This window comes from Carassius gibelio, chromosome B23 (assembly GCF_023724105.1).
Source record: "Carassius gibelio isolate Cgi1373 ecotype wild population from Czech Republic chromosome B23, carGib1.2-hapl.c, whole genome shotgun sequence".
NCBI lineage: Eukaryota > Metazoa > Chordata > Actinopteri > Cypriniformes > Cyprinidae > Carassius > Carassius gibelio.
Window position 1 is genome coordinate 12,245,938 of NC_068418.1, and position 22,513 is coordinate 12,268,450.

A 22,513-nucleotide genomic window follows, 5' to 3' on the forward strand; every position below is an offset into this window, starting at 1 on the left:
TCATCTTCAGAACTTAAATTAGGATATTTTTGATGAAATTCAAGAGATTTCTGACCCTCCACTGACAGCAATGCAACTACGTTCAAGGCCCAGAAAGGTAGTAAGGACATTGATAAAACAGTCCATGTGACAGCAGTGGTTAAACAGTAACACAGCTCGTTCAAGTGATTTTGCAATCTAGGGAAGAAGGGAAACCGGTCTCTAAAAGAGATGGGTTAAGGGTGGATTTCTTAAGAAGTGGGGTACGAGCTTGTCTAAAAAACACCAGTGTGAAGGGATATGTTAATGATGTGAGTGATTATATAAATATAAATACAAATATAAATAATATTAAGGAATGCTAATAATATGAAGTGAATGCAACAATCTATTTTGTAAGAATAATTAATCACTAAAAATGGAATGGAATAAACTACCACATATAGTAAGCACTGTTTTATTTTTGCAAATCCAGTAATCATCAATCATATATTTCACATATTATACTAGGCTGAATCAGTTTGGATATATCAGGTTGCCATGGCAATGAGGTTGTCTTTGTCACTCTTGTCAAGTGGCTAGAATCAAAGGTTTGTAATCTGTCTTTGAGGGAGGTGTCAGTCTTTGGTGGATTATCGCTCCTAACCTCTTCGACAGGCATGACAAGAACAACACAAGATTAACCTTGAACTAAGACCAAAGCTGACAGATGTGGAGGAAATAAAGTGTCTTTTTTGTCTGTATAACAGTTTTTAGCATTTTTATCCATCACTCTGAGTATATGTTCCGCTCTTTACATTTATTCAAGAAGCTTATCAAACAACATGATGGACAGCAAAACAAGACAAATCTCATTAAATAAGGCCAATACCATTTGGTCAGAATATGTTTTATTAGTTGTTGTTGTTTTTTTTTAAGTTCCCTTTCAGTCGGTCACTCTCGACGCCACGTCGGTGACCGACGAATATGTGATATCGCTTCGATAGACCAATCTACTTCGAGTGTAAACTAAACGAGCCAATGCACATTGGCATGCAATTATTGCATCCAGCTGCCGCTGATCACTGCGTGAGTATAAGAGGGCAGCAGGTGCAATGCATACCAGCTTTTCGCTTCGGAGCCGAGCGTTAGTATCGCTCTGCTCAACTGTGTCTGCTGTGAACTACGAGTTCAGCACGCTCTTGGAAGCTTCGTGTGTTGGCGAGACGGCGCTTCAGCGGCGGTCGTTCCTGTGTCAAGTGGAAAGCACACTTCAGGTTGCACTACCCCTGTTGTGTTGCAAGCGGCCAATTCCCCTGTGCGCCTCAGCACTAAAAGAGCATTTCCTAAAGAGCTAATTTCTCTAAAAGAGCTTCACGGGTGCGTCTTTGTAAAGACGACGGATCGTCCTTATAAGGATGCCGTTTCACCCGTGCATTTCTGGGTGCGGTCATTACCTGGCAACGGGTGATGGTCACGATCGCTGCCTCACGTGTCTGGGTGTCGAGCATGCTGAGAGGGCTTTCGTGGATGAGTCATGTTCTCACTGCGGGAATATGACCATCTCGGAGCTGCAAACCAGGCTCCGCTACCTCCAGGGGGGTGGAGTCCCGTTGCCGCGGCCATGATTTGGGGCTCGTTCTGTCGGCCGACAGACGAGAAGCACTGCCGGCAGTAGCGCGAGTGGTTTGAGGGTCACAGCGGTGGCAAACCCCGCAGGGAACCAATTCTCTGGGGACCACCACTCCTCTAGCACCTCTGATCCAGTGGAGCAACCCACGGAACGCACTGGGCCCTCTTCAAGGAGCGTACCAGCGGTATCCAGTGGGACTCCCCCCGACCAGATGTCGATCTCAGCATCAGAGGGAGAGCTGTCGGATCATGGTTCAGCTGCACTACCATCCTCTGGGATGGTGACAAAGCCTGAGTCAGGTCCCGAAGTGGCAGCTATGCTTTCCCGGGCCGCCGAGAGGGTAGGGCTCGAGTGGAATCCCCCACCGTGTCCCGAGCCCTCGCGGCTACCCAAGAAAAGCTGTGGGTTACAACCGATCTTGGATCTCCCAGTTTTGAATCGGGCCCTCCATCGGCTACAGTTCAAAATGTTGACACAGAAACGCATTTTCAGGTGCGTCCATCCCCTCAGGTGCGTTTGCAGCGATCGACCTGAAGGACGTTTACTTTCATGTGTCCATACTTCCGCGCCACAGACCTTTTCTGCGGTTTGCGTTCGAAGGACGAGCATATCAGTACAAGGTACTGCCCTTCCGGCTGTCCCGGTCTCTCTGTGTCTTCACGGAAGTCACGGAGGCAGCTCTCGTTCCTCTCAGAGAGCAGAGTGTTTGCATTCTCAACTACTTAGACGATTGGCTGATACTAGCACAGTCTCGAGATCAGTTGTGTGAGCACAGGGATGTGGTGCTCCGGAACCTGAGCCTGTTGGGCCTTCAGGTCAGCTGGGAAAAGAGCAAACTCTTGCCGTTGCAGAGGATCTCTTTTCTCGGTATGGAGTTGGATTCGGTCGAACAGACAGCACGCCTCACAGAGGAACGGGCGTGGTTGGTGCTAGCCTGCTTGAATACGTTCAAGAGCAGGACAGCGGTCCCACTGAAACTCTCTTTCAGAGGCTCCTGGGGCATATGGTGACCACAGCGGCACTTAAACCACTCGGCCTATTACATATGAGACCGCTCCAGCACTGGCTTTATGGCCGAGTCCTGAGGTGGGCGTGGAAGCAGGGCACTCACTGGGTCCAAGTTACACTGGCCTGTCGCCAAACCCTCACTCCGTGGTCAGATCTTGCATTTCTCTGGGCAGGGGTGCCCCTAGAGCAGATCTCCAGGCATGCTGTGGTTTACACGCATGCCTCCACCACCGCCTGGGGGGCCACGTACAACGGGCATGCAGTCTCAGGGGTTTGGACATGCCCGCACCTGCAGTGGCACATCAATTGCCTAGAGTTGTTAGCAACGCACCTTCCCTTGAACCATCTCAAAGGTCTCTTACGAGGCAAGCTTGTGCTGGTCCAATTGGACAACACTGCGACTGTTGCGTACATCAACCGCCAAGGTGGTCTGCGCTCTCGTCGCATTTCGCAAATCACCCGCCACCTCCTCCTTTGGAGTCAGAAGGTTCTGAGGTTACTTCGTGCCGTTCACATTCCTGGCCTGCTCAGTCGTACAGCCGACAAGCTGTCTTGAGCAATGCTCCTGGGAGAATGGCGACTCCATCCGCTGACGGTCCAGCTGATTTGGAGGCAGTTCAGAGCCGCTCAGGTAGACCTGTTTGCTGCTCCAGAGACCTCTCACTGCCAGGTTTTCTACTCCCTGACCGAGGGAACTCTCGGCACGGACTCACTGGCACACAGCTGGCCGCGGGACCTACGCAAGTATGCGTTTCCCCCAGTGAGCCTTCTTGCACAGACATTGTGCAAAGTCCGGGAGGACGAGGAGCAAGTCTTGCTAGTAGCGCCATATTGGCCTACTAGGACCTGGTTCCCCGAACTAGTGCTCCTCTCGACAGCCCCTCCTTGGCCGTTCCTCTGAGGAGGGATTTACTGACTCAGAGACGGGGCACCATTTGGCACCCATGTCTAGACCTTTGGAAACTCCATGTCTGGTCCCTGGACGGGATGCGGAGGTTCAACGTGACCTACCCTAAGAGGTAGTGAACACCATCACTTCGGCAAGAGCACCGTCTATGAGACACGCCTATGCCTTGAAGTGGAACCTGTTCGTTGAGTGGTGTTCTTCTCGCCGAGAAGACCCCCGAAAATGCCAGATTGCGGTTGTGCTATCCTTTCTGCAGCAAGGGTTGGAGCGAAGGCTGTCTCCCTCCACCCTCAAAGTCCAGGTTGCCGCTATTGCTGCATACCATGACCCTGTGAATGGGAAGTCTTTGGGTAAGCATGACCTCATCATAAGGTTTCCTAGAGGGGCCAGGAGGTTAAATCCATCCCGGCCCCCCTGTATACCCTCTTGGGACCTGTCTCTAGTGCTTAAATCACCACAGCAGGGCCCATTCGAGTCTTTGCATTCAGTTGAGCTAAAGTTTTTTTCATTGAAAACTCTGCTCCTGCTTGCACTGGCCTCCATCAAGAGGGTAGGGGACCTGCATGCATTTTCAGTCAACGATTCGTGCCTAGAGTTCGGGCCGGCTGACTCCCAAGCAGAGATGTATAGTAACGAAGAAGAACTACTTCACAACTGTACTTAAGTACTAAAAGGCGGTATCTGTACTTTACTAGAGTATTATTTTTTTCTCCTACTTCCACTTTTACTCCGGTACATATTTTCGCTGAGTTTAATACTTTTACTCCGATATTTTTTTTATGTGCTGCATCGTTACTCGTTACAATTATAATAATGTTACGAATCATTCCATTACAAACCACTGCCAGAACTGTAGATGGCATGTTTGATGAAGCTGGCACATCATTGAGCGAATCAAGCGAGACTGCGCATGCTGACTGAACTGCTGTGAAGAGAGAGATGAACACCGAGCCGAGCCAGATAATGACTCGTTCACGAGTCAAGAACCGGTTGCATCGGTTTTCGGATGACCAGTAACGTTAGTTCTTTCTGACAGTTCGATTCAATAAACCAGTTGAAGAAAACAGTTCACCGATTCTTTTGCGCTCGATGCAATGGCGTCATTGGCGTTGACTGCACATGGGCTCATAACATTAACACAGAATCAGTTCAGAATCAATCACCAAAAGAATCAGTTCGGTTCCAGACGCTCTGTGTGTCGGTTTGCTTCACGCTAAATCACACATGCACAGTATCATCAGCTCCTCGGTTCACGAATCGGACAGAAACGGTTCTTGACTCGTGAACGAGTCATTATCTGGCTCGGCTCGGTGTTCATCTTCAGTTCTCTCTTCACATCAGTTCAGTCAGTGTACTGTTTGAGTCAATGAATTACTCCGGGATATTGGTTTGTTTTAACTCAGAGGGAGTGTCAGACACATTAAACAAGTTAACAGCTTAATTCATCTGTGGATTAATGCGTATTGGAGACGCGAACTGTTTAAAACGATTCAGTTCGATTTGGTGGACTGTTTAAAAAAGATCCGGTTACATCGAATGATTCATTCGCGAACCAGATATCACAAACTGCTTTGTTTTAAACTGTCTTACAACAGACACGGAAGAGAAGACAATGCTGAATAAAGTCTAGTTTTTGCTATTTTTGGACCAAAATGTATTTTCGATGCTTCAAAAAATTCTAAATGACCCTCTGATGTCTTACGGGTTTGAAACAACATGAGGGTAAGTTATTAATGACATCATTTTGCAAATTGGGCTAACTAACCCTAGTAACTGTTTTTTGTTTAAAAGAAGTTACAGTCAAAGGAATTGTGATTGTCCTTTAGGTTAATCATTTGAAATAGTAAAAACAATATGTTCAAACTTTTGACTACTTTCTTTAATAGCTACATAACACAATACTTCTACTTTTACTTTCAGTACTTGAGTAGTAAATTTTAAAATAGACTACTTGCAATACTTAAGTACAAAAAATGTTGAATACTTTAGTACTTCTACTTAAGTGTGGTGCTTAAAGAGCACTTCTACTTCTACTCAAGTCACTTTTTTGATAGAGCACTTGTACTTTTACTCAAGTATGGTTCTCTAGTACTTTATACATCTCTGCTCCCAAGTAATCCTGAGGCCCCGGCCTGGCTACGTGCCCAAGGTTCCCACTACATCCTTCAAAGACCAAGTGGTGAACCTGCAAGTGCTGCCCCTGCAGGAGGCAGACCCAGCCCTGACTGTGCTTTGTCCCGTCCGAGCATTAAGGTGCTACGTAGACCGGACACAAAGCTTCAGGACCTCAGACCAGCTCTTTGTCTGTTATGGAGGCTGGCAGAAGGGGAGTGCCGTCTCTAAGCAGAGAATGGCCCACTGGATTGTGGATGCCATAACCCTGGCTTATCAGGCTCAGGGTGTGCCCTGCCCGTTCAGGTTACGAGCTCACTCAACTAGAAGTGTTGCATCCTCCTGAGCGCTGGCTCGTGGCGCCTCGCTGACAGATATTTGTAGAGCTGAGGGTTGGGCGACCCCTAACACGTTCGCTAGGTTCTATAGCCTTCGTGTAGAGCCGGTATCCTCCTGTGTTCTCACCTCAAACGGGTAGTGGCACTGAGAGGCCCCGGTTAGTGTCGGCTTGCTTAAACCACTCCAGAGTGTCTGTACTGTAGACCCTGTTGAGATCCTCCATCACCCTAAGCAGCTGGACGCAGCGGAACATCCGGCGCCAGACCTTCATGATGAATCCGTGAGAACCATGGAAGGGTGGGTTCCATATTGAGACCTAAGCGGTACTCGTATGTGTATAGTCCACGGTATAGCCTTAGAGCCCGTGTTTCCCCGGCAGACTTCTGCCTTCCCAAGAGGGTTTCTAATCACCTCAAATTTCTCCGTATACTCCTAAACGGATGCTATATGTGTATTTGCCTCCGAGACCTCCTTCGGAAAGGATGGGCTTCCACAGCGTCCCGGCTCCAAGCGGACCGGGTACGTTTTCCCAGTGTTATCCAATCTCACCCAGTGAGGTAGTGCTTTGACAATGGTGAGTGGAGCTACTTGTTCTGAGCCCCGGCCTACACCTAATAGGGGCGCAGGCGGCTCGCACAGGGCACTGGAAGGGGCAGCACCCATGGCGCTTTTGATAGGGATCCCATATTCGTCGGTCACTGACGTGGCCTCGAGAGTGACCGACTGAAAGGGAACGTCTCGGTTACGTATGGTAACCCTCATTCCCTGAAGGAGGGAACGGAGACGCCATGTCCCGTCGCCATGGTTGCTGTACCGCCGCTGAGCTGCCGGGTTCCCGGCTCGGCTCCCCAGTGAAAAACTGGTATGCATTGCACCTGCTGCCCTCTTATACTCACGCAGTGATCAGCGGCAGCTGGATGCAATAATTGCATGCCAATGTGCATTGGCTCGTTTAGTTTACACTCGAAGTAGATTGGTCAATCGAAGCGATATCCCATATTCGTCGGTCACCGACGTGGCGTCTCCATTCCCTCCTTCAGGGAACAAGGGTTACCATACGTAACCGAGACAATTCATGGTTTGAACTGTTAGATCTCATATTACTGCTTTTCAAGATTAGAAAAACAAAATACATCCACCCTGGTGCCAATAGAGAGAGTTGCTCTGGAGTCTTGAAGGTTGTTTGTACTCAGGTCACTAATTCTTCATATATTCTAAACTGCTCTGAGAAACCACAGAAAACATTAGCCCCATTTGTCCAATTAGTATGTTTAATAGATAACAAAACAGGGCATCACCTCATGATTTTAAATCATTGCATATGCAGACCATTGTTTATTTTAAATCACAGTTATTTTAAGTTTAATAATTCAATAATTAATGTAAATTCCTGGTATTTCTCTTCACTTTGAAGCATACAGCACATGCAGACCATTTGTTATTTGTTATTATAAATCACAGTTTTTTTTTGCAGTTAAATAATCTCTGAAGGCCACATCGTGATGTCAATTTAATTCATTGTGCAACCCTAAGAGAAAAAGTATCCTGTTTATCTTACTTGACAATAAACTATTGATTTGGGAAGTTAAATTCAACATGAAATAAAAAATAGAACTATTTTAGTTTCTTCATGTACATTCATATATTTTGTGAATGATTTATAAGCGAGTGTTACTTCAAAGAATATTCTTCCTTTCCTTTTAACATTGAGTAGAGGGCATGGTATTAATTTATTTTTTTATATGATCATGTTTCATTTGAAAATACCATGCAAGACTTTGAGGTCAGTAAGATGTTTTTCTCTCTTTTTTATAACAAAATAATTATAAAATAATACTTGTGTTCAACACATTTAAGTGACACTACATACATTAGTAAAAAAAAAAAAAAAAGAAAAGAAAATGAAAATCACTGTTTAAAAAAGTTTTACAACTGTTTTCAACTTTGACAATAATTAGAAATGTTTCTTGGGCAGCAAATCAGTGTATTAAAATGGTTTTTGAAGGATCATATAACACTAAAGCCTATTTTGTTTAATGACAGGAATAAATCACATTTTTAAAATATAATCAAATGGAAAACATTTATTTAAAATTTTAATAATATGTAACAATATTACAGTTTTTACTATATTTCTACCAAATAAATACGTTTTGTATGCACATTTTTAGAATTTATGTACATCTTGCCATTTTCATCCAGTGATTTTTAGGCGATAATCCAAAATGTGCATTAAAAAAGGTGGATGGAAACATAGCTGCTAAATCTACAAGATTGCCTATTTGTCTAAAAGATATTTTCACATTTATCTCTTGTCAGGGGTTTTCATATGAAAGCATCTTGACTCCAAAAAGATATTTTCGATTACAGACAAGAGCCTCAGGAACATCATAGATAACTTTCTAAGAAGGAAGCCACAGGAAGCCAGACTGCTAAACTGAGTACAGCTCTTTCCTTGTCAGCATACATTATCTAAATGCACCTCCTCTACATAGTCAAGCAGAAAAAATTCCGAAACCTCAAAGGTCACTATCACCCACGCTGCCAGACAAGATCAATAAGTAATTAGCTCAGCAATAGCACCAGTTAACCATCTCTCACTTCTTACCTGAGCTACACAGCACAAGCTCTTCTGACTGTTTTGTCGATCCTTACTTCTGCTTCATTAAAAAAATGGAGCCCATTCACTCTAAATTGTACAAAAATATATATTTCAGACATTATAATGAAAATGATAAAGTAATGCAGGTGTCTAACAGTGTCATTTACCATCAAGTCATTGCATTCATTATTAACGGTGGTTCAAATTTTCTGTGATGTTCCTTCAAGGCACAATTATCTCCATTGTTTGATCGAATGTCTCCTTCTGTGAGGTGAATTGGATATGATGTTCATTGTAAATTGTAATAAAGATTGATGATTAGGCCTGTGCTGTGATGCAAGTCCAGGTTTCATAATGGTGGTTTCAATTCTCATTGCTCTGGTTCTGAGGTTGTGGCGCGAACCTCATTATAACCTAATCAGTTGAATAACCAAGCAAAGGGAACGAATACATCCTGTGTAAAGTCACTGACATTCATTACTGTCCGTTCAGCACGGGGAACGGGTTTTAACACACTATTTAATTGCCCGCTAATGTGGCCTCAACAGGGAGGCTGAGAGGAGACTGGGGATATGAAATTCAATCATAACAATAATTATTCACTACACAACTGTCCCTAATGCAAATGTACAGATCCTTTATCACACATATTTTATAGGATGTCCACTTCTGTAAACAGCAAGTAAACTTTGTCTTGATAAATAACTGTAATTAGATATTTAAAGGGATATTTCACCCAAAAATGAAAATTGTGTCTTTATTTGCTCTCAGTTTGAAGAGCAGCATGGACATTCTATTTAATGTACTCTTTTATGTTCCATAAATGATAACAGAATGTTTTGAGCTGAAATATAGAGAGGATAGAAAATAGAATTTAATTTAAAATGGCAGCTTTGTCCAAATAATGACGTTTCTGTCACTCCAGAGCATCGTAAAATGAATCCATATGAATCAAGCAGTTAAGTCTAAATCCTTGTGAAAGTTAAAATCTCTCTATGATGACCAGATTTAATTTGGACTTTTATTCACATATTAAAAACACATTATGTCACATTCTATAAAGTGCCTCATATATGGTTAACATGAGCATCACACACTAACACAAACATCTCCTGCACATATTTAAGGTTCTGTGTTTACCATAATAATTGCGCTAGGTATGTTTCGATAATTGTTTAGATGTTAATGCAAGCCTAAATTTAAATCTGTTCATCATATAAAGTGACTCTCAACACAAGACTTAAGCCACTCTATTCATTTGTATTACTTCTTTGTTTTTGTTACCTGGACTTTCAATGGGACAGAAACCATTCAGGTTTTAATAAAAATATATTGTGTTTCACAGATTGACAAACATGATGGTAGGTGATAACCGTGTTTTTTTTTTTTTTTTTTTTTTTTTTTTTTTTGGTGAATTAACCTATTAGGACAAAGGATACACTGCTCACATTGAGGTTGCACTGGTGAAACCCCAAACCACCTCATAGAGGGAATCTGTTGAGCAACAGTGTCACCTGCAGGGGGGTTTCTGATCAAGACACAATTTACAGTAGGGTGTGCACTATTTTATAGATGCTTACCATAAGCAGGCTACAAAAAAAGACAACATGCTTAAAAATGTTAAAAAACGTCAGTTAACCTCTTGAATATGTTGAATGTTGCTCTCAGGGATGCAAGCTAAATGAGCTGTTTTACACTGTATTATTTTTATAAATTTTTATATAAAACATTTTTATATACATTTAAAAAGTCTAAATACAATTTAACGTGATTTTTTTCAGTATTGTTTTTATATTAATATTAAATAAGCAGATAAATATATATATAATATGATTTTAAAATAATCTAAATCTATGCCAGAATTGGTACCAGGGCTGCAAATAATAAATTCAGTTATGACTCACTTGAGCTATCTAAAACATTGCTGAGGTCTCCTTTCTTCATTTTCTAATAACTAGGCCCTGATGTCATAATGATTCCTCAGACAAAAGTGTAGTTATTAGTTCAGCATGTGTTAATATTACTGTGAGTGTTGGGGGTAACACATAACAAGTAACGTGAGTTACGTAATCAGATAACCTTTTTAAGTAACTAGTAAAGTAATGCATTACTTTTTAACTTTTTAAAGCAAAATATGAGTTACTTTTTCAAATAAGCAATCTCAAATGCTTTGTTTGCCATGTCTTGTTTTGTGGCCATGTTAAGAGCAATGTGGAGTAAGTGGGAGGTGTTTTGTGCGCTGTGTGAACATTATGCTTACTGTAGTTCCAAACTGAATATGCATGTATTTACTCATCTCACCTGTACAAAAACAGATTCAGTACACCTATAGATAGATAGATAGATAGATAGATAGATAGATAGATAGATAGATAGATAGATAGATAGATAGATAGATAGATAGATAGATAGATAGATAGATAGATAGATAGATAGATAAACCTGCAATAATTACATGTTAATCAACAGAAATATAATTAATATATTTAATCCCAATTTATTAACCAATGTCTTGCTACAGACCTTCGATGAGCCAGTTCAACCATACTAAACAAAAAATGACACATTTGTGTTTAATTTTTGTTATAGCTGAACTTTTCTTTCCTGCATTATTTTCTTCATGCAATTCGTTTGAGCTGCACCCTCTACTGTACAGACATGAATTTATATTTCCTTCAGTCTGAAGCATATTCATTTCACATTTGTTGTAAAAAAAAAAGGCTTTTGTAAAAGAAGAACTTTTATGTTAAAAACAATCAAACAAGCCCTGACCAAATTTAAAAAGTAACTCAAAAGTTATGTAACACATTATTTTCCATAAAAATAGACTAAGTAATGTAATGAGTTACTTTTTATGGAGTAACACAATATTGTAATGCATTACTTTTAAAAGTAACTTTCCCCAACACTGCTCACTGTTATGTTAAATTACGTTCCGTATCCAGCAGACAGTAAGTTTACATAAATTCCACATAATTGTAATGTTTTGTAATGCGTAATGCAAGTTATTTTTAGTAGTTCATTATTATTAGTTTATTAGTTATTTTAGTTTCGGACTTGTAACCAAAAGGTTGTGGGTTCTAGTCTCAGGTCCAGAAGGAATTGTTGGTGGGGAAGTAAATAACCAGTGGTCTCTTCCACCCTCAATACCACAAATGAGGTGAAACCTTTGAGGTTAGAACTGTGTACACTCAAACTGAAGTCATATCAATAATCTAAAGTAATAAAAGCTGTTTTATTTTATATGGACGTGTTCAAATGGCCAGCTGAATTTTAATAATCCTCAAACAAGATATTCCACAGTTCATCAACTGAAAACTTTTGCTGCATTCACCAATTGTTAACTCCCATAACGGTTAGTGCAACTTAAACAATAGTTTTTCTTCTGTGGCATAGTCCTCTTTAACATGCTTTTGTTACGCCATTCAAATGAATTTGAGTCTTTTTCAGCATTATAACAGAGCAAAGTACCTTTAAGTATAGTAAGGTAAATTAAGCTGAGTGCATAGTTTTCCTGGAAGCATGTGCCAAAAAAATATGCAAACATATGCAAATTAGATTGGACACCACATAAATAAACATTGGTTGTTTTATGTATTTGATTTGAATTTCAGGTGAACTCCCCTCAGTCTTTGCATAGGGAAATCACAGCAAGGCTTTTACTTTGTCCCAGAACCTCAGTTTTTAACAGACAACAACAGATGGCATGCTACAAGTGAAGGTGAGAGTTTATATTCGTTAAGTGTTACTTGATTCTTTGAGAAAGTGATTTGAGATTTTTTATTTATTTATTTATTTTTTATATTGTCTGAGCTACTTTTGATTAGAAATGGCTGTTAAACAATTTTATGCTGGATACCCAAAAGTAAGAGAGAGTCAGAAAGTCTGTAGTGTTCATTTATATTCCAACAGATCGTAAACCTTCCTTTAGCCTTGTGGCTTTTCACACGTGTAGCTGCTCTTTGCAGTTTGGGTCTTGTTAGATTTTCCTTGTTAAATCCAGAGTATTTGATAATAGGAAAGAAGCAGTTTAAAGAAAGTCACAAGACATGCAGCTGTAACGGCCAGCAGTGCTGAACTGAGCCTCTGTGTGTCAGTGCTGCCCGAGGCGTTGGGCTGCTTCAGCTAAAGTCACTTTGAACTTTCTGAAGTTACATACAGTACTTTTCACTTTCAACTGCTTAATGAGACATCACAATCCTCCAGTGTTTTGTCTGGGACAAAGCAGCTGAGCTTGTTAGGCAGGGTTTATTTACTCAAACATGGTTTGACCTGAGACTGATCTGAAAAAAAAAAAAAAAAAAACATGAAACCATGTATTTTCAACGTTTTTCTTGCATAAGACAGCGTTTAATTCCATGTCTCTTTAATCTGAACTGAAGCACAAATATAGACCCTAAACACCCTGAGATCTAATACAACATCAATAACAGACCATTACAGAAGTTTAGACTATGAAGTAAGATATGAGATCTGTGGTTCCTCTTCGCTTAACTCATCACAGTGCGCTGTTAAGTAAAGTTTACACACAATAAACTTAGATATTTGGAACTTGCTTGAGGATTGGGATACTATACATTATAAGGGGAAGTACGCTCAGAGCCTCAGGCTATATTTTCTCTTTTTTTACACTACTTAATCTGTCTAAAAGGATGGCATTGTGATTTTTTTTTTTCTATTCTTCCTCTACACTTCTGTACGAACAATCCCACCCAGACAGCGTTATTATTTGTTCAAAAGCAGAACTTTTTTCCTATTTCTGCTGTCACTGGCCGCTTTGGTGCCTCAGTTCCTCAGAAACTATTCAGAGTGTCTGAATCACGTCAGAGTTGATGATAAAAGCAAAGCTTGTGCTCAATGTGTCATTTTTAGACCATCTCTTAAGGAAGTACATTTGCAAAAGCTGCTGTAAACCTTTCAGTCAAGGTAGGTTTGGATGTTATCTGTTTGTTCACTTTACCCGAAAAATTCTACAAACCTTTTAGATAAGTGAGCAAACGACTATAGTCTTGTTGAATGGACAGTACTAATGTTATATATTCAATGTATTTTAATGCTTCACTACAAAAATATAATAGTTTTACTTATTAAAAAAGAAGCTAAAACTAAATATTGATGCAGTAGATTGCAAGGCAACGCTACCATTTTCTGATACAGCCTATCCTTAACGTTTTGCCCAGTTTTACCCAGTTTGTGAGATGCGGCAGGGTGTGCACGCAGAGACAGCAGGATTAGTGCCTTGGAGAGATTTTCTGAAAGTGTTTTCTGTCCCGGGAAGTGAATGGGAGAATGTGTTTGGCATGAGTCATGATAGTCCAGGTGGAGACAAAGAGAACAAACAGAGGAAGAGAATGTGTGCTGATACATGCTGTGGAGGAAAGATGCAAATGCAAACAATAGGTACCAGGTGCACTTTTCCCATTCACAGCAAGTGCTGAGAAAATATTAGTTGAAAACAGTGTGCTGTAACTTGACGTGAAGTGAAAGTGAAGAGGAAAAGGACAAAGAGTAGCTATATGAAGCTTGCAGTGCTGTGCACAAAAAGGTCGATTTATTTGCTTGAAGGCACAACAGCAGTGGTCAGATGAGAGGCCTTGAGTGGGCTTTGATCCAGCAATCTTCTTTATAGCACTGAGATGCCTACTTCTCTCTAAACCCCTTAATAAACACCACACACACACACACACACACACATCACTCCCCCTTCAGGTTGTTTTGAAAAAATGAGTGACCTAATGTCTCTTGTCTTTCTGCAGAGTGACCAGTGATGCATGCAGAGGCCAATCAGACTCAAAGAGCAGACGGTCATACCAAAGAGCTGAACACTGTTATGGAAGACACTGAGATATCAGAGAAAGGTAAAACTCACGTAATAATAATACATTACCCATATGTGTACAGAATGAGCTTTGTGTGCATACTTTTTGCATAAATGTAAACCTAATTTAGGACTTTTGAGATTTTTTGCATTTTTATTGATATATATTTAGATATTTAAATAGATATTTATTGATATATTTTATTTTTATGATATACACATATCCCATTGATATTCATATTACCGTAATGCAGGGGGGGGGGTGCTGAATAGTCTTTCTTTCTTTCTTTCTTTCTTTCTTTCTTTCTTTCTTTCTTTATACTAATTAAATTCAACTACAATTTTACTATTTAAATAATACAGGTAAAAGTTTACATCCCCCTTTCAGAATCTGCAAAATGTTAATTATTTTACCAAAATAAAAGAGGGATCATACAAAATGCATGTTATTGTTTATTTAGTACTTACCTGAATGAGATATTTTACATAAACGATGTTTGCATATATATATTAAATATAACCCTTCTCAAAATTTTACATCCCCTTGGTTCTTAATACAGTGTTGTTACCTTAAGGATCCACAGCTGGAACTTTTTATATAGTTGTTCATGAGTCCCTTGTTTACCCTGAACAGTTAAACTGCCTGATGTTCCTCATAAAAATCCTTCAGGTCCCACATATCTTTGGTTTTCCAGCATTTTTGTGTATTTGAACCCTTTCTAACAATATCTGTATGATTTTGAGATCCATTTTTTTCACACTAGGGACAACTGAGGAACTCGTGCAACTATTACAGTGGGTTTAAATAACTCACTGATGCTCCTGATGGAAAAAAAAAACATGCATTAAGAGCTGGGGGTGAAAACATTTTGCATTTGAAGGTCAGGGTAAATTTAACTTATTTTGTCTTCTGGGAAACATGTAAATATCTTCTTTAGCCTCTGAAGGGCAGTGCTAAATGAAAAATAACATAAAATAAATTTAAAATATTTATGAAAAATGCACTCATCCCCATTCTGTTCAAAAGTTTTCATCCCCTGCTCTCAATGCATGTTTTTCCCTTCTGAAGCATCAGTGAGCATTTTAAACTTTTGTAATAGTTGCATATGAGTCCCTCAGTTGTCCTCAAGATGGATCTCAAAATCATAGTCATTGTTGGAAAAGCTTCAAATACACAAAAATGCTGGTAAACCAAAGATATATGGGACCTGGAGGCATATTTCTGAAGAACAGCAGGCAGTTTAACTGTTCAGGATGAACATTGGACTCTTGAACAAATATCACAAAAGAATAAAGAAAAAAAAACTGTGCATCATTCAGGTAACACAGTATTAAGAATAAAAGAGGTGTAAACTTTTGAACAGATTTTTATAAATTCAGTTATTTTATTCTCTTGTGGATTGTATGTTAACATATTTTATGTTAAATATCTTATTCAGGCCAATATAAATAAACATTAACATGCATTTTGTATTATCTCTCATATTTTGGTAAAATAATTAGCAGATTCTGAAAGGGGGGATGTAAAACTTTTGCGCTCAACTGTATACTACTACCATGTAAATGTTTGGGGTCAGTAATAAAATAATAATAATAATAATAATACTTTTAAAACCAAGTCAAAAGTGACAATAAAAACATTTGTACTGTTAAAAAACATTTATATTTCAAATAAATGCTATATTTTTAAACTTTCTATTCACTAAGGAATCCTTAAAAAAGGTGCCATGGTTTCCACAAAATATAAAGTAGCTCCACTGTTTTCAACATTTCTAAAGGATCATGTGACCTAACAGTAAACAAATGACTAATAAACGAATTAATACATTTTTAACTTAATAATATTTCTAAATATTACCCTTTTTTTACTATATTTTTGATCAAATAAAGACTTACCAACCCCAAACATTTGAATGGCAGTATATTTTACAGTAGTATAGTTTACAGTAGAAGTTTTACATACAGACTTAGGTTTATGTTAATTGTATATTGTTATTTTGAGGGTCAAAATATGACCCAAACATTTCTTGACAGGTTCCATGGGATTCATGCATTTATTTTAGTTATAAATTAATACAGCTATTATAGATATTTTCAAAGAAGTGTATTGTGCTATATATCGCACTATTTGGTCAATTGTATTAGGGCGGTTTCTTTCTTCTACAATGATAAACCTCACTGTAACACTATATGTTTGCATGAGAAAATACATTTTCCTTGCAACTGCTCCCACTTGGCATTTATGAATTAGATTTTCCACATGAAGAAACCACTGTGTATGGCCTTTAGTGAGATGGTGGACTGATTTGCACAACAGTTTCATAGGACCCAATAAAACATAGCTATTTAGAGCTGCACTTGAAAGCACAGACCATTAATTACAAAGAAGAGAAGTGAATAATTCATTATGCTTAGGTCACTACAGGAGCAGCCTGAGGTTGGAATAGTACTGATAGACAAAAGCACTGGAAGAGAAGCTTTTAGCAAGTATTTCAGTTATGGCTGAGAAGAAAAAAAGTGTGCAGATAGAACCTATTGAACATGTAAGGGATAAAAACCTCAGTTGAGTCACTGTTGTCTACTCCTGAGTGCTCTGTTTCAATGGGAGCATATCAGTGCCATGAAGAAAAAAAAAAATAATAATAATAAAATAAGGCTTCTGAGGTACTGTTTGCAAAGGCATGTAGAACTTACTCTGCTTTCAGAATAAAGATGCAGAATAGAACTCAATTTCCACTGCCTGTTTACAAAAGAGTTCAGACCTTCATGATGGACATAATACTCTTCTGTACATCATTGAAGACTTGTGACAGACAGACGGACGGACGGACAGATAGATAGGTGTTTGGATGGATGGATGGATGGATGGATGGATGGATGGATGGATGGATGGATGAGACAGACAGACAGACAGACAGACAGACAGACAGACAGACAGACAGACAGACAGACAGACAGACAGACAGACAGATAGATAGATAGATAGATAGATAGATAGATAGATAGATAGATAGATAGATAGATAGATAGATAGATTGTATGTGGATGGATGGTTGGATGGATGGATGGATGGATGGATGGATGGATTTGTAATGCTTGCACACATTTCTAAATGCTCACTGACTGTGAAAATGTCAGACGTTAAATTCACACGCATTCATTCTCTCAGCTAAAGTGCAGACATTTCTCTGATTAACAAACATATTTACACAACGATTTGTGTGTTATCCTCTCACATCCATGTGCACACATTTACAAAGTAGATTACAAAGCCAGAACATTATCTGCTCAGTCAGTCTCTCTGCTAAGAGTCTGAGTAATTTTCATTTGGATTGCAATCAGTGAGACATTGCATATTGGATATTTCATATGGAATCAATGACTCCTGGTTTTCGATCTGAACTGGTCACACAGATTGCTTTTCAGATTGCACACATATTCAGGGACATTATGCAGTGGCCTCACCACCTGTTTTGGAAGTATAAACACATTGTCAGTTTAACAGCTTTTATGCTTTTGTATTTTATATGAATAAGATAATAATATAAAAGCTCTCTCTCTGCTCATTGACTGTTCTCACAGTCTGATGTGAGGCGTGAGTTTCTTTGGCCACCAGATGTCAGCATTGCAAAGACTACATTGGCACCTCATACAGAATTTTGACAGAACAATAATTTTGGGCCTATATCTGAGAATTGTAGTTTTCTGTTGTTCTCATTTTGCCTGCTCTTTTAAGTGCTGTTGTTGGTTGGTTTAAAGGTCAATGTACATTATGATGCTATGTAGCAGTGCTACCTTTCTTCTTGTACGAAATAACATTAACATGCCTTAAAACTAAGAGGCACACATACAGTATGTAGTGGGGATGTCATCAGGAAAACATTGTGTTGCATTTTAAACATCATATTACAAATGCTAAAATGTTAAAGGAAGAGTTCCCCCAGAATTATGTAATCATTTACTCTAATTTTACCCTTGTGTCTTTCCAAACCTGAATAACATACTTTCTTCCAGAAATCACAAAACGAGATACAAGACAGCAAAGTCTGTTTTAAATGGTAATGAATGAATTTGCAATATAATTTTTTTCCTTTCAATTGCAATCTAATAAAGGCATTACATACAAATTAGTTTTATAGACTACAATGCTAAAAGGCTAGGTTATACAACAATAAAAATACATTTAAAAATCAAAATAAATAAATTCTTCATCATTTACTCACCCTCATGTTTTTCCAAGTTTGTATTACTTTCTTTCTTTGTTGAGAAAAAAAAATATATGTTTTTTTTTGTTTGTTTGTTTGTTTGTTTGGTTTGGCTTTTTCTTTTTTTTTTCCATTGTAAGTCAGTGGTAACCAAAACTGTTTGTTCTTTGCATCTTCTTTTGTGTTTCACAGATGAAAGAAAGTCAGAGGTTTAGAAAAACATGAGGGTGAGTGATAATTAATGTACGGTTTGCTCTCACAGTTTATGACAGAAATTAAAGTTATATAAAAATCTAAAGTAGCACTACATTTGACAGCGTCCTTATTACATATGTTACATGTACTCGTAGTAATATATAACACCAATACATTTTGCATAAGAAACTAAACCTAAACCAAACCCTAATCCTGATCCTTACTCTATAGTAAGTGCATGTTGTTAATTAATGTTACCAAGTGCCAGAATTGCATAAACAAAGACATCTTAAAATAAAGTTTAACCAAACCCAAAATGTATGAAAAACAAACAAACAAAAAAAAAAGTCGCTGAAAAATAACCAGATGATTTTGGTCTCTATACAGATTCTGAAGTTCAATGTTTTGATGTCGTTCTTTCATCCAACAAGGAAAGTTGTAGTACCATAGTCTCTACAAATAATGGACAAGCTCAAATATTCAAATAGCATTCAAAATAGGCATTTATTCCAATTCGTTACTATAAGTTGAGAAATATTTTATTCTAAAACTTTTTCCACCATTACTGAAGTAACCTTCCTATAAACTTTATCTGTGTGTACGTCAGTGTGGAACTGTGTGCCGCGTTGATGACTAACTCATTAAGGACTAAATGAAAGTGATGAGATGTGATTTTAGACCGCATCTGGAACAAATGGCCCAGGCGTTCCCTTTTCAGTCTGGCCAATTTCAGAGGCCCGTACCAACCCGCAACCCCCCTCTCCACCTGCCGACAGACACACACACACACACACACAGGTTTAGATCTGATATTTATTTCATCGGGTTTGTGTACGCAGTTGGTCTGATATGAATGTGATTCCACGCTTTGATGCAGAGACAGATTGTAGAGTGTGATTTTATTAAATCCTTCATTAGGATTCATCAGTGAGATTGGATCAGAAAAAGGTCACTGTGCAAATTCGGCCCACTCACCCCCCAACGGCACCCCTCGCTCTCGCCCTCCCTCTAGTTTGCCTTCACTCTCTCATTTGGAGGGGGGGTTGGCCACCACTACTGAAATGAATTTGCTGTGAAAATGGGGAAAAATGAGCATTATGGGCTGGTGGAGGAATACAAGGTGAAAGTGACATTATCTCCCCCTTCACGTCTCCTCCCTCTCTTCTCTTTCCCCTCCTCCTCTCATTCCCCGCTTCCGTTCTCCGGTGCCATTGCGGGACGATGGTGCCACAAATCATTTGTATGCTCTCATTTGGGTCTACAAGCCACGATGGTGCTTACTGCTCACAGAGCAGATGACTTTCACAGAGGGGGGAGTAAAGGGGGAACGGCTATTTTCTGGCACATGAAAACATCAGTTGGAGTTGGAGCTGAAATTGAGAGGGAAATTGCTCTCGCCATATGTCATCTTTCGCTGAGGGCTTTTTTTTTCCATTGGGTGCCTGTTATGCAAGCGTCTGTACACGAAGCCGTTTTCTTGGTGTTAATTGTTGTCATTGAAGTGTAATGTGTGCCCTAATGGGAGCACCAGTTTATCTGTATCTGTAAACCTGCTGGAGTTTAGTGTACTTTAAGGCTTAGACTAAAGAAAATTGGTGCTTATGTGATCTTTCCTCAAATTTACTGATTAGGATGGCTTTAGTAAGTTATTTTAGTTAGCATAAGCTGTGGGACAATAGCTTTTCCTACCTTTGCAAGCACAAATATCAGTTGTTGTTCAAAAAATCTAAACTATCGATATAATTTTTGCTCTTTTGAAGTTGATCCTGTTCTGACACTCAGTGTAACCCGGATCAGATGCATGTACAGTAAACTCAGCTGCCTCTGCTTTCTCTTTATCGATTAATTAGTAAAGTCATTTGACTTAAACGATAGTGAGTCATATACTGGGGATGTGGTTGGAAATGTTCAGTCTCTTATAATGATAATATGCTTTCTGTTGTATTTGAAGTGATTTTACGACAGTTATTTTATGTGATATAATATATACATTATATTTATATGATATTATTCATTCACTAATCACCTGTCCGGCTCTGATAGTAACTTTCTGTTTTGTTTTTTTGTGTTTTTTTTTTTTTGTTTAATGAGACACACTTTTATTCTTAAAGTCTTCTAGTTTTCTTTTAGTGACAGACAATCATTTTGATAGAATACTTTTGTTGTTTCTAAAACTAAAGTCTGTGACTATGAAGACTATAACAGTATTGCTATAATAATAACTATGTTATTATCCACACCATCCACACCAACACGCATTCATGTTCTGTTTCAAGCATGTTATGTTGTCTGCCACTTTACAGTAAATGCTTGTGCTCTTTAAAGTTTATGGATTATGGATTATAAAGCTCTGCGTCTCTCTGTACCAGTGGAACCATTAAACAAAACACTAACATTTTTAGTCAAAAATTGACAGGCAGGCAAAATCTGAGCCACAATATCTCATATTCAGTGAGTCCGAGCTGCTTTACTTTTGGTTTAAGGTGAAGTTTGGTTTAAGCCTCAGCAACAAAAGAAGCATGAGTGTGAGTATATAATCCCTGATGACTCTTTGAATGTCTACTTTCTATTTTCCCAGAACCCTCTTCTTCTCTCCCGATACAGACACAATTCTTCCGGCACACTGGCTTTATTACCACTTGTGCCTGAACTGATCATCCAAACCCTATGAATGACATTACAGAGAGGGATTATCAGCACACACACACACACACATATACTTTATGCACATTCACATTGCTTGAATGGTCCGCTGTAGTTCTTAAATATAAATACACCTAACCACTCAAGCATGATTCATCTGTTATAGTCACACGCTCTCGCACACGTACAGTAACACAGACATATGCGAGTGCATGAACACACATGTAACGATCATTCACACACTGTCGCACGGCCTTGCCCTGGAAAGCATGCATATACACACGCATACACTGGCAGTGTGAAATAAGAATCATGCCCTAAAGCAGACTTCTGCACTCTCCATGACGGTTCCAAAGGGACCTCCATCTGTGAGATTCCAATGCAATATTTATTGCCAAATGAGACGGCCGTTATTAAAAACCATGTTTGTATGAAATCCTTGTGCTTGGGTGCACAGGTATGCATGCACACGTACATGTCCATATGTATGTTTTACATTATCTGCGTTGTGCTCCCTTTCACACAAATGAGTTGTCTATTACAAACATGCTGACAAACATTCATTATTAAATAAAAATAAAAAGTCACAATTAATTAATTATTATATTGTTATAAATAAATATAATTACATGTATTATAACTGTGACATTTATTGTTTATTAGACAATTTAGATGTTTACTCTTCACTTTATTACCTCTTAATATCTTTGTTTTCAATCCTCTTAAATATCTAAAATTCAAGACTATTTAAAGCTGTTGGGTCTGCTATTTTTCATTAGATTTTTTTTGCAATAACTGAAATCAGATGGGTGAACTTTAAGCTCCCAGCATACTTTGCAAAGGACTCAATTGGAAGAGTAAATGTGGAAATTAAGTGTTATGTTATGCATTTTTGAATAAATTCAAAAACCTGTTAATGTTTACTGTTTAGTTATGTTGCACATTTGGAAGCGATTCTGTTGTTGAGGCTTTTGAGGTTACCACTGAAGGATGGTTTTATGACTATGGTGTAATGACAAATTTACTTGCAAAAGAAAAAAGTTAATTTTACCTTGTCTTCAGTGTAATGCAGAAATAAGCTTCCATATTCAAT

The 22,513-nt window shown here is 38.9% G+C and overlaps 1 protein-coding gene across 4 annotated transcripts in view; it reads left to right on the forward strand.

The window, feature by feature from the left end:
- Positions 1-12,222: 12,222 nt before the first annotated feature.
- The window catches only part of myt1b (myelin transcription factor 1b), an 86,677-nt gene continuing 76,386 nt past the window's right edge, over positions 12,223-22,513 (forward strand). For 3 of the 4 annotated variants that reach the window (XM_052595154.1, XM_052595156.1, XM_052595157.1), the window contains exons 1-2: positions 12,223-12,280; positions 14,316-14,417. In XM_052595154.1, coding sequence (XP_052451114.1) covers positions 14,327-14,417 — 91 coding nt within the window. In that variant the 5' untranslated portion in view covers positions 12,223-12,280; positions 14,316-14,326. The remainder of the gene's footprint in view (positions 12,281-14,315; positions 14,418-22,513) is intronic. The other variant, XM_052595155.1, reaches the window with a different exon arrangement.